We start from the raw sequence: 26,317 nt of genomic DNA, 5'->3' as shown, positions 1-26,317 counted from the left end.
ACGTCAGTTTAATAGGAATATTAAAAGGAATGGAAAGGGAAAGCCCTTTGACCTATAAACGCACCGTCCTTCACATACCACCTCTACATTCCCCCCAAAAAATCATTCCATAATTTATTAGTTATTAAGTGAAAATACAGACAAACGTGGAGGGGGCGGTCCCTCTACTCAGCGGCTTTGACATAACGCATTCCACTGGCAAACGCGCGCGGAAAAAAGTAACGCAGAACAAAAGAGAAACGGAGGCTTTTTGGCGGAAGGAGAGCGGACCCTCCCCCCGGGCCGCCCTACTGCCGACGAAGGGCGAGATTCACTAGCCAATCACAACGTTGGAATGTTAATGAGCTCTCTTTGCCCCACCCCCTTGCTGACCTCATGGGGGGGGGAACCCGTCAGTGCCTCTTGTTCTCAATCAGGTCCGCAGAAATGCTATTTAAGGAACTGCGTGAGGTCGCAACGCTCACTTCGGTTGCAGCCATGTCTGGTCGCGGCAAGGGCGGGAAGGGCCTGGGCAAAGGGGGCGCCAAGCGCCACCGCAAGGTGCTGCGCGACAACATCCAGGGCATCACCAAGCCCGCCATCCGGCGGCTGGCCCGGCGCGGCGGCGTCAAGCGCATCTCCGGCCTCATCTACGAGGAGACCCGCGGGGTGCTCAAGGTGTTCCTGGAGAACGTGATCCGGGACGCCGTCACCTACACGGAGCACGCCAAGCGCAAGACGGTCACGGCCATGGACGTGGTGTACGCGCTCAAGCGCCAGGGCCGCACTCTCTACGGCTTCGGGGGCTGAGCGCCCGGGACCCGCCATATTTCCAAACACAAAGGCCCTTTTCAGGGCCGCCCACAAAGTCACTTAAAGGGCTGTCGTGCTTGCGGAAACGGGATCGGGGCATGTAAGACTCCCGCAGGCGCAAAACTGGTGAGCAGTACGATAGTCTCGTCTGCGGTACTGTAGCAAGCTTTGTGACGCTTGGGTACACTTTAAGGTTTTAAAAGAACTGCACCTTGGAGTAAATAGGTCAGTAGATGGCTGCCAATGAGCGAGTCCCAGAAGGGAAATGCGATTTGTTCTACACAAACGGAAACAAAAGATCTTGGCCAACGTTCTTCGGGTTCATCCGCATGACCGGAAGCGTCCTGTGCACAAAGCTCCGGGGACCGCAGCCGCGGCTATGTAAATGCAGGTCCTCTGAGGACAAGCTCTGATTGGGTGACAATCGGTGTGGCAGAAGCTGCGGAGGGTGAGATTCCGGGGCCATTTTCCTGTTGGCCACAAATGGTTTCATAGCTGTCCCCGGAACCGGAGGAAAAACCTCGGTTGGTTAACTTTGCTTTTAATCCAGGCGCTACACCAGTACTAGGAGCAAAAAGCACAGAGGCTCCCGGGACCAGTTCTAGACGGATTCGCGCGGTGCCGGGGGCCTGCTGGATGCCAGGCGCAGGCCGGGGGTCAGTCCACTGCGGGGCACGGCAGTCACACAAGGGACTCACGGCCTTGCCCGGCAAGTGAAGCGTATTTCGGCGCTGCAGCTCCGACCTGGAAGGGAATCGCCGCCGTGTGCAAGCAAGACATGGGCTGTGCGTGATTCTGTACTTCAAACCATTGTTTATTCGTTCTGACAAAATTGTCAGAGGCCCAGTTATAGAGATGAATTTAGAAAGGCCAGGCTCTAGTGTTCTCTTCAATACATGGTTATATGCAAAAGAATGCGTTACGTAATTCTGCATTGGGCTTCGTGGGGTTGCCCCCAATACTACCAAGGCCCCAAATAAATCAGCAGTATGAATTTCGTGTTTATAATCATCTTTAAATAAGAATGTCGGTTCCTAAATTGAGAGCTGGAATAAACGAACTTTTCTTAAAACGAAAAAAGATGCTTTGACTCAGACCCTGAGAATTTCCTAGTAACAGTTTTTGTTAGGTCAGTTCGGACCCTAACAACTCTGTAACCCCACCATTTCCATACAGGTTTTAGAGGTAATATTCTTCAGCCTGTGGAACACAATCTGGACAAGCCTGTACACTCTCTTTGTAAATAAAATACATAGAATTATAATTAGACTAATCCTAAAATGAAGCCATTTCTTAATGTGGCAACATAGTATTTGGAAATATTGAGGATAAGCGCTATTGCAATGGTCTCACAACTGTAAACTGAAAATACTTATTTCTGCTAATCAAGTGAAAAATCGCCCAGATTTAAAAACTTCCCCCTCATCCGGTTTGTTACAATTTTTTTTTTAAATTTGATGTTTATTGTAGAGAGAGAGACAGACGTAAGAGAGAGGCAGAGAGAGGGAGACAGGATCCAAAGCAGGCCCCAGGCTCTGGGCTATCAGCACAGAGCCCCATGGCGGGGCTGGAACCCACAAACCGTGAGATCATGGCCTGTGCCCAAGACGCTTAACCAACTGAGCCACCCAGGTGCCCCAGAAGTTTGTTACAATTTGATTCCTGTATATATTGACCGCCCCCCCCCCCCCCCGCAAAGTTGTGAGCGGTGAGTTATGAAACCCCGGTTACAATGTCCCCGTGTGCAAGTGTGAACTGGAACGTGGCGCTTGGAAAGAAGTCACCTGTTTGTGCACGGAGCTGATCTCCACTCCTTCCTCCACAGAAACACAGGTATTCTCAGCTAAGGATGGGGGATATACAAGGCCGTGTACCCATTTATTTTCATTTATCCTGGGAGTGCAAGCAGGGGGAGGGACAGAGAGGGGGAGAGAATTCCAAGCAGGCTCCACACTGACGGTGCAGAGCCTGATGTGGGGCTCGAACTCAGGAACCTGTGAGATCATGACCTGAGCCCAGGATCAAGAGTCGGACACAAACGACTGCGCCCCCCCCCCAGCCCCCTCCCCCATATGCCGTGTTGTAACTAGAAACATTTAAGCTCTTTGGGACCAGGCAACACAAGAAAAAATTTCAAATACTGTAATCCCTATTGGGCGACACCACATCTGACGAAACTTTCCACATCTTACAATGAAACTTGCGTAGTAGACCGTGCGGTGACCTATTTACGAGCTTCTAAGCTTCCAGTGCCGAGCCCTTTTTAAAGTATTTGGGGTGGCTCTTAAAAGAGCCTTTGGGTTCTTTGAGAATCAGCCTTCGGCTTACTTCTTGGACGCCACCTTCCTGGTGCTGGTTTTCTGCTGGGTGACCTTGGCCTTCCCAGCCTTGGGCTCCCCTGCTCGGGCCTTTCCTGGGCTCTGCGCCGGCCACCTGCCCCGGCCTCCCTTAGCCTTCCTGCTGCCTCGGCGTGCTTTCGGGGCTGTTGCCGCCCGAGGCTTCTTGGCCTTCTGGATGGTCTTGGCACTCTTCCGGGACTTTGAATCCTTGATGATCAGCTTCTTCGCCTTGGCAGAAGTGGGCCTTTTGACCTTGCTCTTGCCGGGTTCAGGAATGGCCTTCTTGTTGAGCTTGAAGGAGCCCGAGGCGCCGGTGCCCTTGGTCTGCACCAGGGTGCCCTTTCTCACCAGGCTCTTGAGGCCCAGCTTGATTCGGTTGCTGTTCTTCTCCACGTCGTAGCCGGCAGCCGCCAGCGCCTTCTTGAGCGCGGCCAGGGACATGCCAGCTCGCTCCTGGGACACCGCGAGAGCCTCCGTGATCAGCTTGGACACAGAAAGGCTCGGGGTCTTGCGACTTGAGCCTGGCATGCCCACCGGCTTTCTCCCCCTCCTCTTAGCTGGAGGATTCTCCACAGGGGCCAGGACCGTGTCAGCTGTGGCCACAGGAACCGTCTCCGACATGTCACGGAGACAGAAACACAGAAGGGACCTACCAGGCAAAGCGTAACGTGCAGTGGGGTAGGGGTGAAGGGGGGAGCCTCAAGGCTTTATATAGGGCACGGCGCGCTGTGATTGATGCATCGCCAGGCACTGCCCCGCCCCTCGGGGGAGGAGCCTTTGTGTTTGTTTTACCCCCAAAAGTTGGATCCCACACAAATCCTCTGAGCAGCGTTGCCGAGGGTTTACTGCGGAGTGATCCGTGGAGATCTGGATTTCACGTGCCTTTTCACCTTTTCATGAGAAATGACCTTGCATGCCCGAAGTATCAGATAAAGCCCTTGATTTTCGGCGAAATTCAAGAAGAAGAAAACTTGCTCTTTTCCTTGTAATGTAAAAGTAAGTTTTAGCGCAAAACTTACCTCATCTCTTCTGAGTAGTTTTCCAAACGGTGGGCTTCCAATCGGTGGAGAAAATAAGTTATTCACGCACTGGTTTTTATGGGAAATTCTCTATGTATGTGAAGGAAATAACATAAGGTCGCTTAAATGGCTCCCTGTGTAGTTAGACGATGCTTATAGAATCGGCCAAAGAGTGCAGAGTACGACTTTATTTGGGCAAACACAATCTCAGAAACCATAATCTGCAAGGTATGTGGGTGGCCTGTGACCCAAACCAGTCCTCCGTCCATGCAGTTTGATAGAAGACCCTTAAGACTCTAACACATGATATCTGCTTATCAGATATCTGATCAGATATCAGATATCTGATCAGACTCTAACACAGATATCTGCTTATCTAACACATGATATCTGCACATCAGGTCTGTCACCTCCGTGGCTGACGTCCTCAACTGAATTTTGCTTCTGTTTTCAGTCATCCAAACCCCGCTCCACCCCATCCCCACTGCCTGATGCCAAGCACACACACGGAAAAAGAGACAGTCCTTATTCTCAATCGCCTATAAAACGGGAGGCAGGAACGGTGGCTGAAGAGCTCAGTGGGAACCACAGGCCCAGATCTCTAACAGAACTGAGTTGGCAGATGTGCCTGCAAAGCTGGAAGAGAGTTCTGGCAACAAGGTTCAGGAGGCTTCTTTGGGCTTGTCCTAGGACTTGCCTCTGTAAGACGTCCAGATGGGGGGTTGTTCTTCAAGGCCAGACCTTCCAGGAGGAGAGCAATGCGGTGCGGCCAAAGCTCCCCGGGGTTCAGCGGAGGAAAACCCCATAGGGACCATCTCGTGGAGATGCTCCCCAAATGCTCTCGTGAGAAGTTGGTCATTCTGCAGGCGGGAGAACCGCCTGAAGGCTCTAAGGAGAGGATTTGCATACTGGTGCTGTAGTTGTCTTGGTTTTAGAGTTTTCACAGAAACAATCATTATTGAAAATGGCCCAGGGGCGCCTGGGTGGCTCAGTCGGTTAAGCGTCCGACTCGGATCGGGTCATGATCTTGCAGTCCGTGAGTTCGAGCCCCGCATCGGGCTCTGCGCTGACAGCTCAGAGCCTGGAGCCTGCTTCAGATTCTGTGTCTCCCTCTCTCTCTGACCCTCCCCCATTCATGCTCTCTCTCTGTCTCAAAAATAAATAAACATTAAAAAAAAAATTTAAGAAAAATGGCCCAATGTCAGAGGTTGGTAGTGTGTTTCCGTAGCCTCAGAAGAAAGACAAGGGCTTCGACTTTGTGGGAAAGGAGAGAGTCTACGTGTGAAATATTTCTGAAGTGAAAATCAAAACATGAGACTTTCCAACTTCCGGGTGCAAAGTGAGGTAGCAAAGTCTCCGCCTCTCTCTGGCTCATGGGCACGTGCTTACACACACACACACCGGGAACAAAAATTCAGGAAACGGGGCGTCTGGGCGGGCCTGTCGGTTAAGTGTGCGACTTAGCTCAGGTCATGATCTTGCAGTTCATGAGCTCAAGCCCCGCCTCCGGCTCTCTTCTGTCAGCACGGATCTCGCTTTGGACCCTCAGTTTCCCTCTCTCTCTCCCCCGCTATTGGCCTCTCTCTCTCTCTCTCAATCTCAAAAAGTAAATACACTTTAAAAAGCATTGAGAAAACAATAACCACCTGAAGTGTCTACATTCTGATACTTCCTAATCTATTTCATCTTTTAAAATGCTGGTTGCAAACTATGGGATTGATTTCACAACCCATTAATGCGCTGCGACCCTCCGTTTGAAAATCTTTTTTCAGGGGTGCCTGGGTGGTTCAGTCGGTTGAGCATCCGACTTCAGCTCAGGTCATGATCTTGTGGTCCGTGAGTTCGAGCCCCGCGTCACTCTCTGTGCAGACAGCTCAGAGCCTGGACCTTGTTTCGGATTCTGTGTGTGTCTCTCTCTCTGACCCTCCCCCATTCATGCTCTTTCTCTGTCTCAAAAATAAATAAAGGTTAAAAAAAAATTTTTAAAGAAAAATCTTTTTTCAGGTTACAAGAGGTTACAAGAGCATCTTACTGAGGACCTGTTTCGGGTTTCTTTACAATGTTTATTTACTTGTGAGAGAGAGAGAGAGAGACAAAGACAGAGCGCGAGTGGGGGGGAGCAGACAGAGAGGGAGACGCAGAATCTGAAGCAGGCTCCAGGCTCAGAGCTGTCAGCACAGAGCCCGACGCGGGGCTGGAACCCATGAACCTGAGCCCAAGTCTGACGCTAAACAGACAGAGCCACCCAGGCAGCCCAAGGACCCTAAGTTTTAACACGTGTTTGGTTTCCTGGACCCTCGGTGTGACCTCTGAGTACTTGTGCTTGGAGGTCAGGTTGTGAAGTGGATTGATCCTTGTAATTAATTACACGTTGACAGAAGATATCATTCCATTGCTTTACAAGTAACAAAGAATTGGGAGCCCCTGGGTGGCTCAGGCCATCCAGCGCCCGACTGCGGCCCAGGTCATGATCTCCCCATTTGCGGGTTCGAGCCCCGCTTCGGGGCTCTGTGCTGACAGCTCAGAGCCTGGAGCCTGCTTCCCATTCGGTGTCTCCCTCTCTCTCTCTCTTTCTCTCTCTCTCTCTCTGCCCCTCCCCCACTCATGCACGTGCTCTCTCTCGCTCTCTCTCAAAAATAAATAAACATTAAAAGTAACAAAGAATTGGAGAATTTTAAAAATTCTTACATTCCGCAATTTGAAACCCAGAGAGAGGACCATGATTCATGTCTTGCACTGGAAATCTAAACGCTACCATGAACACCCACACGCACAGCGCTTACGCCGTGTCGTCATCATCCCAATTATTTCCCCTTCAAAAAAGGAAAAACTGTAGAAGCTAAGTTTATAGTTAAGAAACTGAGTCACAGAAAAGTCATGAAACTCACCCAAGGTCTTAGAGCTAGGAAGCAGGAGGCTGGCTTCAGAAGGCTCTGGCTAGTTATGCACATCAGCTGTGTTGGAGCATTTATTTTTTTTTTCTTCCTCTTAATATGTCAGGACTGTCGTTCGTGTAATTCCATTTTTAGAGCTTTTATTTTTTTATTAAAAATTTTTTTAATGTTTATTTATTTTTGAGAGAGAGAGAGATAGAATGTGAGTGGCAGAAGGGCAGAGAGAGAGAGAGGGAGACACAGAATCTGAAACAGGCTCCAGGCTCTGAGCTGTCAGCACAGAGCCCAACGAGGGGCTTGAACTCATGAACCATGAGATCATGACCTGAGCCAGAGTCGGACGCTTAACTGACTGAGTCACCCAGGCACCCCTGGAGCACTTGTGTTTGTGGACCAATAATATAAATTTATCTTGAAAAACTTTCTATTGTGGGAAAGTCACCCTTCCAAATTCTCATTATTGAAACAATACTCCTGCTGTAAACATTTCCTTAGATCAACTTCTTCTGGCAGTTCTTCTGAAGTCAAACAATGGAAGCGATCACAAAGAAAATAAGAGAACTGTTTTCTTTTAAAAATATAATAAAATTATTCTCTCATGATATGGGAACTATACAGCCCATTCTTTTTTTTTTCTTTTTTTTTACATTTATTTATTTTTGACAGACAGAGCACAAGTGGGGAAAGGAGCAGGGAGAGAGGGAGACACCGAATCCGAAGCAGGCTCCAGACTCCGAGCTGTCAGCACAGAGCCTGACGTGGGGCTCGAACTCACAAACCGTGAGATCATGACCTGACCCAAAGTCGGACGCTTAACTGACTGAGCCACCCAGGTGCCCCAGCAGCCCATTCTTAATATTAACATTCTAGTCTGTTGTTTAAAAACAATGTTTACCCTATATTTCTGTGTGTGTGTGTGTGTGTGTGTGTGTGTGTGTGTGTGAATAAAATAAAGTCTTCTCTAGATTTTCACTGTGTTCAGTGAGATTCACGGGGTTTCACTTACTAACGTGTCCACCCTATATATTTCTTGGATTTTCCTGGTGTCTAAGTTTTAGAACTACCTTGTAAAACTGTTATCCCTTTGTCATATGTTTCTTCTTTTTTCAGTAGCTATTTTTGAACTTCATATTTGGCTTTCCACTATCTTTAACAAACACTATTTCACAATTAACCTTAACTCTTCTTCAACTGACTTCTTCCGTTTTGAATTATTCTATTTCGATTGACTGCTTGTTCAGCTATTGAGTAACTATTTTGTTTGTTTTGTAGGAAGGGCATGTGTATAATTTCATGCTTTGTGAAGGTTGTCTCTAAAAGTCATCAAGTGTTCGGGGCACCTGGGTGGCTCAGTCGATCAGGCATCCGACTTCAGCTCCGGTCGTGATCTTCCAGTTCGTGGGGCAAGGCTCGCATGGCATCGGACCCTGTGCTGACAGCTCAGAGCCTGGAGCCTGCTTCAGATTCTGTGTCTCCCTCCCTCTCTGCCCCTTCCCTGCTTGTGCTCTCTCTCTCTCTCAAAAATAAATAACCATTAAAAAATTTTTAGTATATGCACTGACAATTCTTGGGTGCGGAGATCAACGTCGAAACCAATAACCTGCCCAGGTGGTTCACAATGGAGGACTTTGAGAGGGTGGCGGGAAAATCTTCCTCTGTTGAGTCAGATGGACCTGAATCACTTGTTCAGCCTGTTTCTGCTGCTCCTTACGAAACTGAACACCTTCAGAAGGAGTTCTAGAAACTTCTCAGAGGACAGAGGAGCTAAACCTGCCACCATCCAATTAGGAAGCACTAGAAATGCCTGACCAAGAAGAAAAGCTATTTGCATAACTGGGACCTCCCCCGCCCCCCCCATTCAGGTGACCTTATTTCTGTTCTTCCAGACTTTCCTACCTCTCTTAGTAGCTATTTATATGTAAGCAAAGACAGGTGCTCATATCGTGCTGTTTCATTTGTGAATAACACATATATAGACTTCCATCCAAAACCTTTGTGCTAACGTGACCGAAACGATCCTCCTAAGCCACACAGATGCCAATGAGCCAGTCTTTGAAAGTCCGGAGACACAAGCATTGGAACTTGTGAATTTTCTGTTGCACTTTAATACCGAATACAGAAGCATCAGACAAAAAAGCAGGAAGCCTTTTCTTTTAACTTCCCGATAGTAATCCAGTAGACCTCAGATGGCCCTTGCCTAGTTCCCCTTGATCTCACCCCTTCTTCCAGGCTGGAGCATAGATTCGCCCTCCAGAGGCGCTAAAGACGTCTGTGAGGTTGAAAACTACAAGGGGGTGGAAACTGAACAGCTGACAGCACAGGGTGCTAGAGAAGCCTGTGTACCTGGGCTTATTTATTAAACAAAATAATAATAAACATTTTCCAATAGATATCTTTCCAGTTTATTTACCTGTCTGAGGCACTACTCTAGGACCCCTGCGAAAGCCTGCCTTGCCGCACATATAAACCCCAATGCTGCAAGGATAGCGTTAGGCTTTATATCTCTCTCCACCGCAGGGGTAAAAGTGGTTTTGCACACAGTTTGCACTGTAGTTTTGCATGAAGCGCGATGTTTTTCCTAAGCGAGTGGTCAGAGCATATTTATTCGAGCTTACGCATTCCTCTTCCGGTGACAAGTCTTAGTCTAGTGCTGGCTCTGGGGACACGTGACTCTGGACCCTCTGAGGCTACTGTCTGCCTGTGGTACAGGGGAGCCCTGGCCTTGGAATGAGGACAAGTGGGTTCTCCCACCTTGCCTCTTTCTGATTCTTAATGATCTTGGCCAAATATAACTGTATTTCTCCTGGGCTTACTCACTTTCCTGGTCTGTGTGTCACAGCAATGACACCGTCTTAGTCTGCTCGGGCTACCAGAACAAAATGCCATAGATTGGGAAGTTTCAACAATAGCAATTTATTTCCTCATGGCTCTGGAGACTAGGAATCTGAGATCAGACTGTCAGCGTGGCCGAATTCTGGTGACAGCTCTTTCCCAGCCTGTCGCTGGCTGTCTTCTTGCTCTGTCCTCAAACGGCCTTTCTGTGGCGCATGCACGCTGGGAGAGCTAGCTTTTCCTCCTCCTGTTCGGATAAGGCCACCAATCTTTATGGACTAGGACCTCATTTTACAACTTCTTTCACCTTAAATACTTGCTGAAGCCCTGCCTCCAGACACAGTCACACTGGGAGGTAGGGCTTCGACATATGAATTCTGGGGGGACATAATTCAATCCACAGTACACGCTTTTCTCATGGAGCAGTTAGAGGCTCTCAAGAGACAATGCAGGCAAAAGTAATTTCAGATACACACAGCCAAATGCAGTTCATTATTCCAGCACAGTCCTGGACAGAGGAGGCACCTGACTGACAAATACTAGTTTTTGGTCTTAACCGAACAGACTGCTTATTCTCCATATGGTGGCCCCCCAGGGGACAATCGTGGTCACGGGCATCATTAGGCCGCCCTTCGTTTCTTACGGGATCACAGCTAATGAAAATGTGGGGGGAAAGTACACTCGCTAATAATGAAGGAGCTGGCATTTCTATTATTATTATTATTATTATTATTGGCCTGTCAGGTTAACAATGCTTTAAAAAATTCTCAGTGTAAACAGTATGTTGGGATTATAAATTGGCATGGTCCTTCTAGATGGCGCTTTGGCAATGTTTTGTATTAAGAGCCTTAAAAAATGCTGTGACCTGGTGATTTAGTATTTCTAGTTCTAGAAGTCTATCTTAAGGAGATAATCACATATTTAAACAAAGATGTGTGATCTGTACGATCTATAGTGCATAAAAATAGAACTCAATCTAGGTAGCCAATAACAGAGGACTAATTACCCAAGTAATGATAGATACATTCATAAAAAATTGTGTTTCTAGGGCTGCCTGGGTGGCTCAGTCGGTTAAGCATCTGACTTTAGCTCAGGTAACAGTTCATAATTTTTTTTTAATGTTTTTTATTTATTCTTGAGAGAGACAGAGCATGAGTGAGTGAGGGAGGGGCAGAGTGAGAGAGGGACACAGAATCCGAAGCGGGCTCCAGGCTCTGAGCTGTCAGCGCAGAGCCTGACGTGGGGCTAGACCTCACAAGACGTGAGATCATGACCTGAGCCAAAGTCGGACACTCGACCGAGCCACCCAGGCGCCCCAGCAGTTCGTAAATTTAAGCCCCACATCAGGTTCTCCGCTGTCAGCATGGAGCCTGCTTTGGATCCTGTGTCTCCTTCTCTCTCTGTCCCTCCATTGGATCCTCCCTCTCCCTCTCTCAAAAAGAGACAAACATTTTTAAAAACTGTGCTTCTAAGCATATTACCTAGAAAATTATATATGTGTATCTATGGCATGGTACCTAAATTTGCTTTATATATGATCTGTGTTATGGGTGTACCTTGTGTATTCATATTCATCTATACATATTTGTCACATACATATTAAAAGGAAGCACCTTTTAATAGTGCCTTTAAAAGGGCACCTGGGTGGCTCAGTAGGTTAAGTGTCTGACTTCGGCTCAGGTCATGATCACGCGGTCCATGAGTTCGAGCCCCACATCAGGCTCTGTGCTGACAGCTCGGAGCCTGGAACCTGCTTCAGATTCTGGGTCTCCCTCTCTCTCTGACCCTCCTCCGCTCATGCTCTCTCTCTCTCTCTCTCAAAAATAAACATTAAACAATTTTTTTGGAAAAAAAAAAAGAGATACCAGGAGTATTTTAATTTCTTCTTTATATATTTTTCTTTTTACACATTTCTACAATAAACATTTAATATTTTTATACTCAGAAAAAAAATATTTTAGCCAGGTTCTTACTGAGCCTTCCATGATCATTAAAAATATTTCCATTTATCTTCTCGTAGCGTCACCCGTTGTTTTACGCGAGAGATGCCGCGGTGGTTAGCGGTGAGCAGTGGTGGGAAAAGATGTCTGAAGCCCGTCGGCTCCTATGAAAAGAGAGAGATTGATTGATCAATTCATTTCTATAATTCATCAGATACCTGACACTGTACTTGACTCTGAGACAACAGCGGTAATGGCAATGGCTAATTTCACTGGGAGCTCGTTCTGTGCCAGGCAGTGTGTGTTCTAAGCGCTTTATTGATGCCAATGCATTTAATCTTGGAGCAACCTTATGAGGCACCTGCTATCGTTCTGTTCGCTGGATAGATGAGAAGGCGAAGGTTGAGCTTCCCAGGTGACACGGCTGTTGGGTGGCGATTCACACCCTCTGGAGTCTCTGTAGACTCTTAAATAAAGGATGAATATGGTCCAGTCAGTGTCTCCTAAGTTACATTTGAGCTAAGTCTTGAAGGACGAGTAAGAATTTGTCGTGTCAGGGTTTTTCACAAAGGTACCACAGTGACAAAGGCCAGGTGGTGGGGGTTGTCTAAGGTGGGGTGTTTGGGGGTGAGTTGGACTGCCCGTGAGGGATGAGGAAGGCCCTTGGCACGGCCATGGGTTAGAGTTCCAGCTCGGTATTCCCACAGGGAGCGGTTGAAACCATCCCGGAAGCCACCCTTCTCTCGGGTGTTCATCGCGCTGCTGACAGATGAAGTCACCCCCACCGCCTTTGAAATAAGTCAAATGAAACATATCTAATGGAAATGCGCCCAAATAAATGCCTAGTCTGTTTCTTGAGATGTTACAAAATGCATTTTTTCCCCCTCGTCTTGACAAACAAGCAGAGGCAAACCTGATTTTATCCCCGGAGGCGATGGAACCCCATGCAGGAAGACGTTGGCAGGGTTTCCTTGTTAGGGAACCCCCCCCCCTTCAATGCATGCGGACTGACACGACCCTTTGGCGGGGACATCCGGGTTCCGTGACAAGTGTTCGCACACCTGGCGGGTCTGAGGACTCATAACTATAACCCGTGCTGGACACGTCTAACGCCCAGGCCATCATTTCACTTTACAGACACAGAGACTTTGCCGCACGTTTTGTATGGACTTACAAAAGGGCCATCACGGTCACATTCAGGTAAGTTTTAGGAGAGATTTGCCTGAAGCAGAGCCTGGTGGTCTGCGGGGCGGGTGACGGAAGGCAGTTCTCTCTAGCTGGTGAGGGACAGTCTGCCCCTAACACCACTGCCCACCTCTGCTGACTCAAGATGTGACCTCTGATATTCCGAGAGTGCATTTCACGGACTCACTGCCCCTTCAAATGTCATGGTCTGAACAATGACAAGCCACGTGTGGCTTTAAACCCCTTGAAGAGGCCCCAAATTTAAGGCCCGCGCTGGAGGCATCCCCCGGCTCTCCCTCTGTGAGCTCACACGTAATCTCGCCCGCTCACACCCGAACGAACACACGGACTGTGGAACCAGAGAAGGAGGGCCAGGTCCTCGAAACACGCCAGAGGGACAATGGTGGACTTTGATTTCTCTTCTTTTCCTCATCACTGGTTCTTCTTCCCCGTGTGCTTTCCAGCGACCGTTTTATTGTTTGGGAATTAACTGGGTTAATAGAGCAAACCTTCAGAACGGTGCTTGGCTAAGTGCGACCCCAGTGTTAGCAGCTATGGTTACATTAAGCATTTTCATTAGTGAACATATTACAATGACAGGCACTGCCACATGTGACCCACCTTTCCTTTCTCACATTCTACATAATTGTGTATAATAACTATTGTTTATTGTCTGTCTTCTCCAGCCACGATGTGACCCCGGGACGGCAGTGACTTTGTCCCCTTCCAAGGAGACGGTCACTGATGGTGAGAGGGTGGTCCTTCAGGGCTGGGGGAGAAAAGAAAGAACTCAGTCACCCCACGGCTCCCTCCTCATTTTTTCTGCACTGGATGTTGTCACTGCCTGACGAAAAACCATTTTGACCTTTAAGAGGGCCCGGAGGGTGAGAGGGAGAGGGATTGGGAAGAAAGCTGGACCTCGTGACTCCCGAGCACTTGCTTGCTCCGAATCCATCGGCTTTTTTTGCGCCGACCCACGCAGCCGGTCCCCATTTTCCCGCTTCCCAGGCAGGTTAGGGTGCTGGGACTGAGTTCCGATCAAAATCATGTGGACGGAATAACGTGTGCCGCTTCGGGGCCTGGCCCGTGAAAGCCTCCTTCTTCTGTCTGCAGGCCGGATGTCCGGGCTCTAAGACCCGGGGCATCTGAGGCACCAGGCGGAAGGAAACTGTCCCTGAAGGACCAAGGAGTCGAGCCCCATCCCCCCATTGTGACGGGACACTATACAACATTGTGTAACAGAGTGACACATATCTATTGTGGTTAGCCCCTAGGTTTGGGAGATCTGTTTCATAGAACAGGGTCACCCACCTTGTTTTGACCTGAGGCTTGTCTACTGAAGCGGACTCAACATTGTTATTCGTAGTAGCACCTTGATCCTGGATCTGGTCTCCCAGTCAAGCCCGGAGCACCCTGGGGCCCCCTGCTCAGAACTTCATTCCTCGTTCATCACGGCAGCCCCCACCTCATCGTCCTCATGCTTTAAGCCTGCCTTTGTTGTTTTGTTTTGGTTTGGCTTTTGGTTTTTTGGATGACACTTGCCTTCTGAAAGATCAGACATTTTAGCTGTTTATTCTGTTTTTCAATCTTACCTTCCTAGAGTCCTAGCTCTTCGAGGGAAGGGATTTTGTGATTTTGTTCACTGCTATATGCACACGGGAACTTGGGACACAGGAGGCATTCCACAAAAATTAGTGAATGAACTGATTCATTCCGTCATTTATGTGTGTGGCTGTGCACCAGGCCCGGCGACAGCCCCTAGGGATACTGTGGTGACCAAATCAGAGCCCAGAGGCTGTTGGACAAGACTAGCAGACAAGGGGTCACAACTAAATACAAACTGTGCAATGCTCACATCGGACAACTGGGAGGCGATGGGCCGGAAGATGCCTGTGGGATGGTGATGAGTAGGGGTTTCTAGGCAAGAAGGAAGGAAAAAAAATTTTTTTTTAAATGGAGGTCCAGTGTATGTGGGTGGCAGAGAGCCAGGAAAGCAGGGTGTTGGAACACAAAAGAGAAGGGAGAAGGAGGGCCCAGGCACAGGGTGGAGGGGAAGGGCCTGTCAAAGTGCGCTGGAGAATCCTAAAGGCAAGGTAAGTATCCCCTTCAGGCACATGGGGACCACCCACGATGCCCCAGTTCACACGCCCCACCAGACAGAGGCCCCGCCGCCCTTCCCCCCAGTTCCTGCTGATTAAAATCTCTGGTCATTTTAGGGCAGTGAAAAGCCTCTGTGTGATATTATAATGATGGATGGATGTCATGACACATTTGTCCGAACCCATAGAATGTACACGACGAAGAGGGAACCGCAATGGCCAACTATGGTCCCCGCGCGATTGTGATATGCCGGTGTAGGGTCATCCAAAAGAGTGCCATTTTGGTGAATGACATTGCTAAGGTGGGAGGCTACGCACGTGTGGAGACTGGGGGTATATGGAAATCTGTACCCCCCTCTCAATTTTGTTGTACACCTAAAAATGTTCGAAACATATGTATGTGTCTGTGTATGTGTGTATGTGTATGCATATATAAGCTCTAAATATATAAAAATATAAAAGCATATGTATGCCCTAAATACACACACACACACACACACACACACACACACACACATATAAAAGAATATAGGAAAAATTTGCAATCCATTCAGTCTTATTTATGTATAGAACTGACTGGGCCAAGTTCCAGCTCTAACCCTTACAATCAAGACCCCTGAGCACTCTCCCAGACCTTCCCCAAAGCCCTCACCCTGACGCCCGCCAGGTATCACTGACCTACCCTCCCGCCTAGCAGCTTCCCTTCCCTTTGCGGTCTGAGAACCTGCACCATCTCAGTTCGATTCTTAAACACACGATTTCATTGACTTTTCTCAGCTGTAAAAACTATATTTATTTCAGTGCCTTAAAGCCCAAATGTGTTGTGTTTTCAAACCTAGCACCCAATATCTCTCACCACAGCTATTTAAGCAAGTCCAGCAGTAAAAGGGGCACATTTCCGTCTTCAGTATTTTTGTGGTTTTATATGCTGTCCCACAGGGGAGTTTGGGCCAATGAGAAATAACTGAGGAGAAAAGGGAAAAGAAAAATAAAGGAAAAGAAAATAAAGGAGAAAGTGAAGAGAGGAGGGAGAAAAGAATGAGAACAAAGGTTTATCCTCGTGGCTTTTGAAAGCCAGTCTTTTACTTGGAGCACTTGAGAGGGTCAGAAGACAAGTTTAGGCCTAAGGGATGAGGTCAAGGTTTCTCGCCAGTATTGCCTCCTCTAGGTACGTCTGTCTGCTCCTCGATGAGACCAGCCCCCGTCACTGCCGTTCCTTTGTCCTGTCAGAGCCAACAGCTGGGACATCTAACACCACGAAAAACCATAGCAGAAAGAAACAGGCCTTTCTATCAACTACAATGCAAATTGCTTACCGGATGATAAAGCTACCTAAGTCTTCAACTGAGCCAACCAAAGCCTTCCTCTTCCTCACTCAAAAAGTAGCTCATTTTCCAGATTTACTCTCTTCTCCTTAAATTACAATGAACCCACAGTGCTTGAAGATGTCAAGCTGATTGACAGAGTCTGGACATTTTCATCCGAGCCTAGAATATCTTGCAGGAAAGGTCACCGGCAGATGCATATTCGGCCCCATTTCTTTTTCCGCTTGGTCATCCAGGATGGCCCGGGGTGAAAGTTTGGAAAAACTAACGTTTAATGCCTTTTAATTTAGGACATCTGGGACTACTTAGCAAAGTGCTCAATCTACACACCCTTCCAAATCTGGAAGACTCAAGAGAAATGCGGGGATCATTCTTTATGCCCTTAGGAAGAGGCCTAGAGAGGTCATTAAATATGGGGTGTGGTGGGGGGGGGGACTGCATTTTCTTTCAACCTATTGGACCAGGGTAAAACATGGTGAAATCGGTTGGCATTCTTCTTATATCAGATCATTTGTGAAATTCCCGATTTATGAAAAACCAGCTTTTACCAAGATCATCATAATCTGCCTTAGGTCCCTTTAGGGGTATAAAAAAGGCTATAAATGAAGTTTGTCAAATATCAGGAGACACTGAGCACCTACCATGTGCCGGGCACTCTTCAGAAGTGCTTTCTATGCATTAAAGATCTTTAATCTCCACAAACATCTAGAAGGTAGACGCTATTACCATCATCCTCAAGACACCAGCGAGGCCAGGGGTGCCTGGCTGGCTCAGTTAGTAGATCATGTGACTCTTGATCTCGGGGTCATGAGTTCAAGCCCCGTGTTGGGCATGGAGCCTACTTAAAATTAAAAAAAATAATAATTAACAAAAAAGACACAAATGAGGACACTGAGGCACACAGATGAGATGAGGATTTGCCTCAGTCTCACAGCTAATAAGTAGGGAGTTGGGGGGGTCAAACCTGGAGGTTCTGTCTCCAGACGCTATGCTTTTTTCACCATGGAGCTATTTTACTGCCGTGATACCATCCCTGGGACGAGTGCTTTATATTTGCTGTTTCATTTAATCCTCACCCCAGCTTCATGAGTAAGTAATTATTACCACCCAGCGGCTCAGAGTGGTAGGTTTGTCAAACAGGAACTCAAAGACATTTGGGTAATGACTAGCCGGCTGTTTTCCTGCGTACAAAGCAATACGTTGATTTCATCCAACAAAGTCAAAAAAGATGATTCTATAACAGAGATTGGGGGGAGAAAAAGCCTGCAGAGTAAGAACAGGATGTTACGTTTGTGCATTATTTTTAGTCTGGACAATCTGTTCTTACACAGACCAAGGAGGACTTTCAAAGAAAATAATTAGCGATTCTTCAGAAACTCTCAAGATCGTCTGTGGAGCACGGGACAGGCTGTCTCTGCACAGTATATTCTTCCAACCCTCAGCCAGCACCTCCATCTTGGGTGGGCCATGTCTCCACCATTTCTGGCACAGGAATTTCTCAACTCCCCCACTGTTGACTTTGGTCAAAAAAAAGTATGAGAGCAATCACACACATATAAGTATTCGAAGTCAAGGTAGTCTCCAAGTGTTTAACTGGCTTGTCTTACTTAGAATAGTTCTCAAAGATCATTCTGATGTATTTTAGTTAAACACGTATCATTTTTCTTGACTATTTCAATTGTAATTTGAGCCACAGTCAGAAGTACACTACGAAGCACTCATTCTTGTTTAGGAAATTTTAGCCAAGGTATGGAGGTCTAGGCTCTGAGGAATCCTATTCTATTCTATTCTATTCTATTCTATTCTATTCTATTCAATACTGAGGAAGACCAAATCCAAAGTCCAATTGTTGGAAAGACGGATACTGGAGAAAAAGGCAAAACAGAGAGGAAGAAAAAGGAAGAAACAGTCGACTCTAGATCTCATCTTGATCTGTAGAATCATAAGAGCAAGCTTCCTATTTCCAGAATTCTGGAAGTTTTTAATGAGTCTCGGACTGTGTTTCCAATAGGAATTTATACCAAAGTGGTGAGATTCTACATATGTCTGCACTGAGAATCAAATATCCCTCTGTCCTGGAGCGTAAAAACAATGTTTTTAGTTAAAAGTCCTGCAGATGGCCCTTTCTACCATTGCTATAAAGCTGACGTTTCTATTTGATTTGATTTTACATTACTATTTTATTTTATTTTATTTTATTTTTTAGAAAGGCAGACTGCCACGTGCAGGGCCTCATATGGACATGTCTGGAATCTTGGAAGCTTGGGTCCCCTACTTCCTCCTACAAATGGACCTTGAGAGCTTGTTGGGAGATTCTGGCGGGAGAGCACAGCTACTCCTGTACCTTTGACCACAGAATGGTCCTCCTGTATCGGGGAAGGTCATCCTCTCCGACCTAGCACAGCCCCAGAAGGGACTTACATGGAGTGGTGAGGGAGGAAGGGGGACACCAGCCTAGCCAGCCAGACCAGCCAAATCGACCCTGGCCAGCAGTGGGGTGACAGATGTCGTAGCAAGACACTTCTTGAAGTCTCTTTGAAAGTAGTCTGTAACTGTACATTTTGTAGAAGTGAGTGTGGTGACATCTTTTCAAAGGTAACTTCCATTTGCTCAATTATGATAGTGTATGAATAACACTAGTTATTCATAATATACAACAACATCAGAACACCCCAAAGCAAAACATGTCAAAAGAGAAGAGAAACCAAGCCACACGGATCTTTTGGTACAATCTCAAATGATGAGAATTTATGAGAATCTTCAGGGATGGACACATTATCGTTATTATTAGGGGAAAGAGTAAAATTTTGGCACCATAAGTTTAAGTTGCTTGAGGCAAATTTTACTTTAAATTCTCTCATATAATCTTCTTAGTAGATGGGGGATGATATGGACAGATGTCCAATATGAATACTTTTATACAGATTTTTGAAGGTATTTTACCTATGATCTTTTCATTATTCACAAATAGTAAAGGCATTACCATGGGGGGAAAATCCATAAATTTTAACAATAACATGAAATTGATTCGTTAATGTGGTTCTTAAGGTGGCTGTTGCAGCCTTGCCCCACCTTTATAGTTTTGCAGTTTATATTAATTATAAATAAGGTGAGATTCAATCACTTGTCGCGTCTTTGGCCTAATCAACATATTTGTAAAATTTGAACTGGTTTGTGCTTGTCATGGGAGTTATTTTTTTGTTATATGACTATAAAGTCTGGAGATGGTTGGGCTATACAAGAGTGTGAGAGATTTGTGATAGTCAATTTTCAATTTTTTTTTTTTAGTGTTAATTTATTCTAGAGAGACACAGAGTCCAAGCAGGGGAGGGCAGAGAGAGAGGGAGACACAGAATCTGAAGCAGGCTCCGGGCTCCGAGCTGTCAGCACAGAGTCCGATGCGGGGCTCGAACCCATGAACCATGAGATCATGACCTGAGCCGAAGTCAGACACTTAACTGGCTGAGCCACCCAAGCGCCCCTGCGATAGTCAATTTTTATTGAGGGGCCGGTTATATTTGATTTTATTTTCAGAAATCAAACTAGAAAATTGTTGTTATAGTGTTGATGGTGATGAAAACGTTAAGGGCTGTTTTTCACACTGCAGTTGGGGTATTTTCTTTAGCATTACCTTAATTGTAATTACTCGTTCTTCCTTTTCCTCTCATGAGTAATTATCCTCCCCCCACTGAATTATTGATTATAGGGAACAGTTAAGTTAAAACATAACAGTAAAAATCTACCCGGATTACTCTTCAGAAACAATTAACTACCAAATAATGTGTCAAAATTGTAATCAGGGTGGGACATCAGACAAACCGGCATAAAACGCGCTTAGTGTGAGAACAGTTGTTACAAAGTTCTATGATTTACTCTCATCAGGAGGTTGGGAAGCTGGGTTTAGACTGGAAAATTTAGGAATTCAAGGTTCCTAGGTGGCTCAGTCGGTTAAGCCCCTGACCTCAGCTCGAGTCATGATCTCATGGCTGTGAGTTCAAGCCCTACATCGCGTTCTGTGCGGACAGCTCAGAGCCTGGAGCCTGCTTTGGATTCTGTCTCCCTCTCCCTCTGCCCTTCCCCCACGCGTACTCTGTCTCTCTCTCTCTCTCTCTCTCTCTCTCTCCCTCTCTCTCTCAAAAATAAATAAACATTAAAAAAAATGTTAAGAAAAGAAAATTTAGGAATTATATAAAAAGCAGACCAAGCAGTGATTTGGCAGTCAATATTTGAAAAATACCAAACACACCTGATTTTTTTATCGTCCCTCCTCTCATTAAGTGGAGGGAATAAATCGTTGGTTACCCAATGGCTGCCAAGCAAGGCCCAGTGTAAAAGAAATCTTTGTGGTGTTTTGATCTGTAGTCAGAGCTTGAATCTGGGAAGGTGAAAAATAAACTTGTCAGAGCAAACTGGTTATTACATTAAGACGTAACCATAAATCATAAGTATATAAAAATGGGGAAATGGTTGCAGTCATATTTTAGAGTGCCCTGTAAAACACAGCATAAAGTGATGGGAGCAGGTACTTTGACACGAAGCACTTTTGTTGAAAATTATCTCACACTTGGCAGAGACATAATATATTGAAAGTTCCATTTGAATCCTGAATTTTTCTCTTTCTTGTAGTGTTTTTTGCTTATGTTTTTAACGAATCCTAGTAAACCTTCCTGTGCATGTGTTTTTAGATATACCCATACCATAGATAAATATAATGATAAAGTCTATAATGATCAATTCAAAGCCTTTAACTTCACTTCTGAAGTATATTTAACTAATCAGCATGCATAAAACACATATTAAGCTGAATTTACTATGTTAACAAACTGTAACAACTTCCATTTGTTACCGTAATAAATAAACACACTAAATACAGCCATGATCTTGTGTGCATATTTGTGTCTTTCTACAGCTGTAATACTTAATAGGATCAGAACTCTGTGTGTTAATAACAGCCCTTAAAAGAAGCAGGTGTGACTCAGTCAGTTAAGCATTTGACTTCAGCTCTGGTCATGATCTTAGGGTTCGTGGATTCAAGCTCCACATCAGGCTCTGTGCTGACAGCTCAGAGCCAGGAGTCTGCTTTGGATTCTGTGCCTCCCTCTCTCTCTCTGCCCCTCCCCTGATTGCTTTCTCTTTCTCTCAAAAATAAATAAACCTTAAAAAAAAAAAAAAAAAAAGAACCAGGTGATTGTGTTCTCTCCTGGCAAAAATAAGCGAATACATCTACTTCCATTCTCCTAAGGCATCTCCACATTCTCTAACTTGTTAATCTAAGGTCATTTTCAACTGTGTAAAAATAAGGGCCTTGCATAGACCAAATTGTTTTCAGGGATGCATATTTTGTACCCTCTAATTGTCCAGGTATCCAAAGATTAGGCATTTAAATACTCAATTTAATATGCCTTAAAATTCTTACAGTTATGTATAGGTTGTGAATTCAGCATTTAAGCTGACACACTGAGCTTTTGTGATTTGTATGCAACATTATGAACATTAACTGTTTTAAAAATATTATCTATTATGATTTAATTTAGTTCAGTGTGTAATTTACAGATGTGTAATTTTAAATAAAGTGATCTTAACTCTTCTAACCAGTAAACCTACTGGAAGAAATTTAATAAGTTCAAATTAATTAGGGTTGCTTTCTTTCTTTCTTTCTTTCTTTTTTTTTTTTTCTTTTAGAAAATAAACTCTACCTATGACCCAGCAACAGCCCTGCTAGGAATTTGCCCAAGGGATACAGGAGTGCTGATGCACAGGGGCACTTGTACCCCAATGTTTATAGCAGCACTTTCAACAATAGCCAAATTATGGAAAGAGCCTAAATGTCCATCAACTGATGAATGGATAAAGAAGTTGTGGTTTATATACAGAATGGAATACTACGTGGCAATGAGAAAGAATGAAATATGGCCTTTTGTAGCAACGTGGATGGAACTGGAGAGTGATATGCTAAGTGAAATAAGTCATACGGAGAAAATATCATATGTTTTCACTCTTATGTGGATCCTGAGAAACTTAACAGAAGACCATGGGGGAGGGGAAGGGGAAAAAAAAAAAGAGACAGGGAGGGAGGCAAACCATAAGAGACTCTTAAAAACTGAGAATAACTGAGGGTTGATGGGGGGGTGGGAGGGAAGGGAGGGTGGGTGATGGGCATTGAGGAGGGCACCTGTTGGGATGAGCACTGGGTGTTGTATGGAAACCAATTTGACAATACATTTCCTATTAAAAATAAAATAAAATGAAAAAAAAAAAAAAGAAAATAAACCCTAGACTTGTGTGAACTAGAATATCATGCTAATGTTATTTTTACATCATGACAATAACAAAGAAAAAGACATAAAACCATTTCTAAAGCAAAAGTGTGAAGCCAATGAATATCCAAAAAGTTACTTGATTAAAAATATGTGCTATTTTCCTATAAAATTACATATCATGAACTAAAAATGTTAAGTTGTTCAAAAATGATAAGAGTTCTGTTTTGTTTCTTATCCTATAACCTCTTAACTAAAACCACTAATTTGGGGCACCTGGTGGCTCAGTGGGTTAAGCATCCAACTTTGGCTCAGGTCATGAAGCCCCAGTTCGTGAGTTCAAGCCCCACATCAGGCTCTGTGCTGACAGCTCAGAGCCTAGAGCCTGCTTTGGATTCTGTGCCTCCCTCTCTCTCTGACCCAACCCACTCGCATTCTGTCTCTGTCTCTCTCAAAAATAAATAAGCATTAAAAAAAATTTTTTTAATAAATAAATAAAACCACTAAATTAACAGTTAAACTTTTCTGTTTTCTCTGAATTATAGTTTAAAGGGGTAGCACACTTAAAACATTGAGAGAACGTTTATTTTGATTTGAGTTTCTCTTTTTTAAGCTTTTATTTAAGTCGCAGTTAGTTAACATACAGTGTAATATTCGTTTCAGGAGGACAATAGGGATTCAACATTTTCATGCATCACCAGGCGCTGTTCACAAGTGCCCTCCTTAATCCCCACCATCCATTTAGCACACACCCCCCCACCCCCCCAACCTCCCCTCTGACAACCCTCGGTATGCTCTCTAGAGTTAAGAATCCATTTCTTGGTTTGCCTCTCTCTCTCTTTTTTCCCTTTGCTCCTTTTGTTTCTCAAATTCCATATACGTGTGAAATCACAGGGCATTTGTCTTTCTCTGACGGACTTATTTCCTTTAGCGTTATACTCTCTAGCTCCTAGTTTCTCTTAAGTTCAATTTTGTTTTTCATTCTTCATATAAGCCCTTGAAAATGTAAATAAGTTTCCATTGTAATTTACCGATCCCCTGCTGAGGTAGAGTAGACAACTTGCTCGAAATCATTTGTATTCACAAAACAGAAAATATTCTCAAAAAAAGGTATCGGAACCCTTTACTTTTGGTCCGACTCAGTAGTGTGATTTATGATACCATGTTTCTTCTCTCTTCTCTCTAACCTTGAAAAGCCTGAAGCGACAATAATTTTGTGTTGCTGAATCATAAACTTCAGAGGCTTCTGCCTCACAAGAGACAGGCCTTTGCATGCTGGAGATTTGGTTAACTTGTTTTCTTTCTTGTCATTAGTCTCCTGTAAGGCCTAACCTCTTTCTTAAAGTCAAAAGTTACTACGGATTGCCAGTGTGTGTTTGCATTATCTTGGAAGCAGGAATGCTGTTTTTGCAGATACTGACAACTATTTGGATATGTAAGGAGAAAACACAAGAAAAGAACGTTTGGAAAGGAGGAAAGAGACTCTTATCTTTAGTTTCAGGAATCCACAGCATGCAAACATAAAACACCAAACCCAGGGGATCACATTAAAGGCCAGAAAGAAAAGACCAACTTCCTGTTCATGTGTTCTCAAATGCCAGAGAATTATAAAAACAAATAGTACATAAACACAATCAACCCCAGAAAAATTAACAAATGATCTAGACTTCAGATTCCCTGTCCTTTGCCACCAACTAATCTCTTCACGATCTGACATAAAGCCAGCAGGGTGTACCCGATCTGCAAAGGGCAATCAGGAAAAGCCAAAATAAGAAACAACTTTGGGCAAGAATACGTACGTTGCAGGCTGCAAGAACCAAAGGAAGATAAGCATAAAACTCCCAACAGCCCAGGGCTGGACAAGGTTCCTTTCCAGGTCACACATTTCTGTTGATTCCTATGGTAGGACTTAGGTAAACATCTTGGTGGAAACTTCAGAAATAAATGGTCAGGTAGTTCATGAGTAGCCCGCCCTTCACTTGTATAGAAGGGAGAACAAACTATAGAATTATTTCATCCAACAAAGGCAGACCAGAATTTATATAAGAGAAAAAGGGGAGAAGCGACGGAGAAAAACAAGAACACAAACAAACAACAAACAACCCCTTGTAGTCAACCTGGTAATAGTGAACTTGCACGTTTTGGGGGTAACCTGATTCGTTGACAGGTGGTCAGTCTGGACTGGACCATCAGTCCTTAAGCAGGCTCAATAGGCACATAGGAGAATTTAAAAAATCCGATTTCAGTTGCTGAAGGACTCAGGAAACCTTCGCGTTTGGCTGAGGAGCTAGCGTGACCAGCGTCTGCCACTGTCCTGCATTGTATCCGAAATTGTTACAGGTCTTTGTGTCCTTTGTAACAAAGTTTATTCCCTGTACCCTCCCATGTTTTTAATGGAAAAAGCAAGCCTGACCACTCGGTACTGAAACATGTGACTTGAGTAAAACAAACGTAGAAAGCGCTTTTTACACCTTAAAACTTTTGCCTGGAGCAAAGTCCACGAGTGAAGTGCTTAAAGTGGAATTTCCCAACACACAGACTGCCTGCGGTATCTGGTACCGGAAGGTTCCCTATTGGGAGACTGAGTATGCCAAGTTCAATGGCGTCCTTCCCGTCGACCCACCTCCTTTCTCCGCCCCTAGTACTTGCTTGCCTTCAGTTCAGACTCCTTGGAGGCAAGTTACCCAGCAGTTTTGACCAGGCGTCTTCTACAGCGGTATGTGGATCCTAACTACAAGCCACCAGCCACCTATGAAGGTTGGGAGTCGCATAAGGCAGACAGCACGGACCCGAAACAGCATGCGTTTTCACTGAAAACTCCCCGGAGTATAGAGTAATGGAATGTAACATTTGGCACATAAAATTCGGCAGTGCGTAATATCACCTTCATTTCCGTCTCTTAGTACCGTTAAAAACAAAAAACCTACGTATTCCTACATGTGCAATGGCTTTTTCTAAAGTAGAAGAATACCTTAAGGTAAATATCTTGCTAACTCCCCCATGCAAACTCAAGTGTTTGATTACAGCTCTCTTAGTGGACATGTGGGTGGCCCTGAAAAGAGCCTTTGGGGTTGGGTAAGAGGGCGCTTACTTGGCAAGTTTACTTGGAGCTGGTGTACTTGGTGACGGCCTTGGTGCCCTCGGACACGGCGTGCTTGGCCAGCTCCCCGGGCAGCAGCAGGCGCACGGCCGTCTGGATCTCCCGGGACGTGATGGTCGAGCGCTTGTTGTAATGCGCCAGGCGCGACGCCTCGCCCGCGATGCGCTCGAAGATGTCGTTCACGAACGAGTTCATGATGCCCATGGCCTTGGACGAGATGCCGGTGTCGGGGTGCACCTGCTTCAGCACCTTGTACACGTACACCGAGTAGCTCTCCTTGCGGCTGCGCTTGCGCTTCTTGCCGTCCTTCTTCTGCGCCTTGGTCACCGCCTTCTTGGAGCCCTTCTTCGGGGCGGGAGCGGACTTCGCTGGCTCAGGCATCTTAAAACCTCAGAAAGGCAGAAGTGGAGTGAAAGCAGGAAGCGAATGTCTGCTACTTATAGGGCTTTTATGCTAATGAAGGATGCAGACCGCGTCTTAGTTCATTGGAAGACCAGCCGTGAGGCTGTCATCCATGGGCAGAACTATGCAAATG

The 26,317-nt window shown here is 45.5% G+C and overlaps 4 protein-coding genes across 6 annotated transcripts in view; 1 reads left to right on the top strand and 3 right to left on the bottom strand.

The window, feature by feature from the left end:
- Positions 1-474: 474 nt before the first annotated feature.
- LOC109252582 (histone H4) lies at positions 475-2,061 on the top strand. The gene has a single exon (XM_019425167.2). The coding sequence runs from the start codon at positions 478-480 to the stop codon at positions 787-789; it is 312 nt and encodes a 103-aa protein (XP_019280712.1). The 5' UTR covers positions 475-477; the 3' UTR covers positions 790-2,061.
- An 811-nt stretch (positions 2,062-2,872) lies between these two features.
- Positions 2,873-3,752, bottom strand: H1-6 (H1.6 linker histone, cluster member). The gene has a single exon (XM_019425161.2). The coding sequence runs from the start codon at positions 3,750-3,752 to the stop codon at positions 3,117-3,119; it is 636 nt and encodes a 211-aa protein (XP_019280706.2). The 3' UTR covers positions 2,873-3,116.
- Positions 3,753-11,904: 8,152 nt separating this feature from the next.
- Positions 11,905-26,212, bottom strand: LOC109252604 (histone H2B type 1-C/E/F/G/I). Of its 2 annotated transcripts, XR_002074087.2 has the most exons (3): positions 25,774-26,212; positions 13,623-13,770; positions 11,905-11,980 (listed from the first exon to the last, which is right to left on the bottom strand). XR_002074087.2 is itself a non-coding variant. In XM_019425188.2 (2 exons), the coding sequence occupies exon 1, from the start codon at positions 26,161-26,163 to the stop codon at positions 25,783-25,785; it is 381 nt and encodes a 126-aa protein (XP_019280733.1). In that variant the 5' UTR covers positions 26,164-26,211; the 3' UTR covers positions 11,905-11,980; positions 25,774-25,782. The 2 variants fall into 2 exon arrangements, 1 of the variants encoding a protein (XP_019280733.1); XM_019425188.2 differs by lacking the exon at positions 13,623-13,770 and having other exon boundaries at positions 25,774-26,211.
- Positions 11,905-26,317, bottom strand: part of LOC109252602 (histone H2B type 1-C/E/F/G/I) — a 110,233-nt gene continuing 95,820 nt past the window's right edge. The window contains exons 2-3 of one of the 2 annotated variants that reach the window (XR_002074086.2): positions 13,623-13,770; positions 11,905-11,980 (exon numbers count right to left, since the gene is read on the bottom strand). The gene's annotated coding sequence lies outside the window, so the exon portion shown is untranslated. The remainder of the gene's footprint in view (positions 11,981-13,622; positions 13,771-26,317) is intronic. The other variant, XM_019425187.2, reaches the window with a different exon arrangement.

This window comes from Panthera pardus, unplaced genomic scaffold (genome assembly GCF_024362965.1).
Source record: "Panthera pardus isolate Hobbes unplaced genomic scaffold, ASM2436296v1 HiC_scaffold_17, whole genome shotgun sequence".
NCBI classification, from domain to species: domain Eukaryota; kingdom Metazoa; phylum Chordata; class Mammalia; order Carnivora; family Felidae; genus Panthera; species Panthera pardus.
Note: the sequence above shows the minus strand (reverse complement) of the source record. Positions and strands in the feature narration are given on the sequence as shown.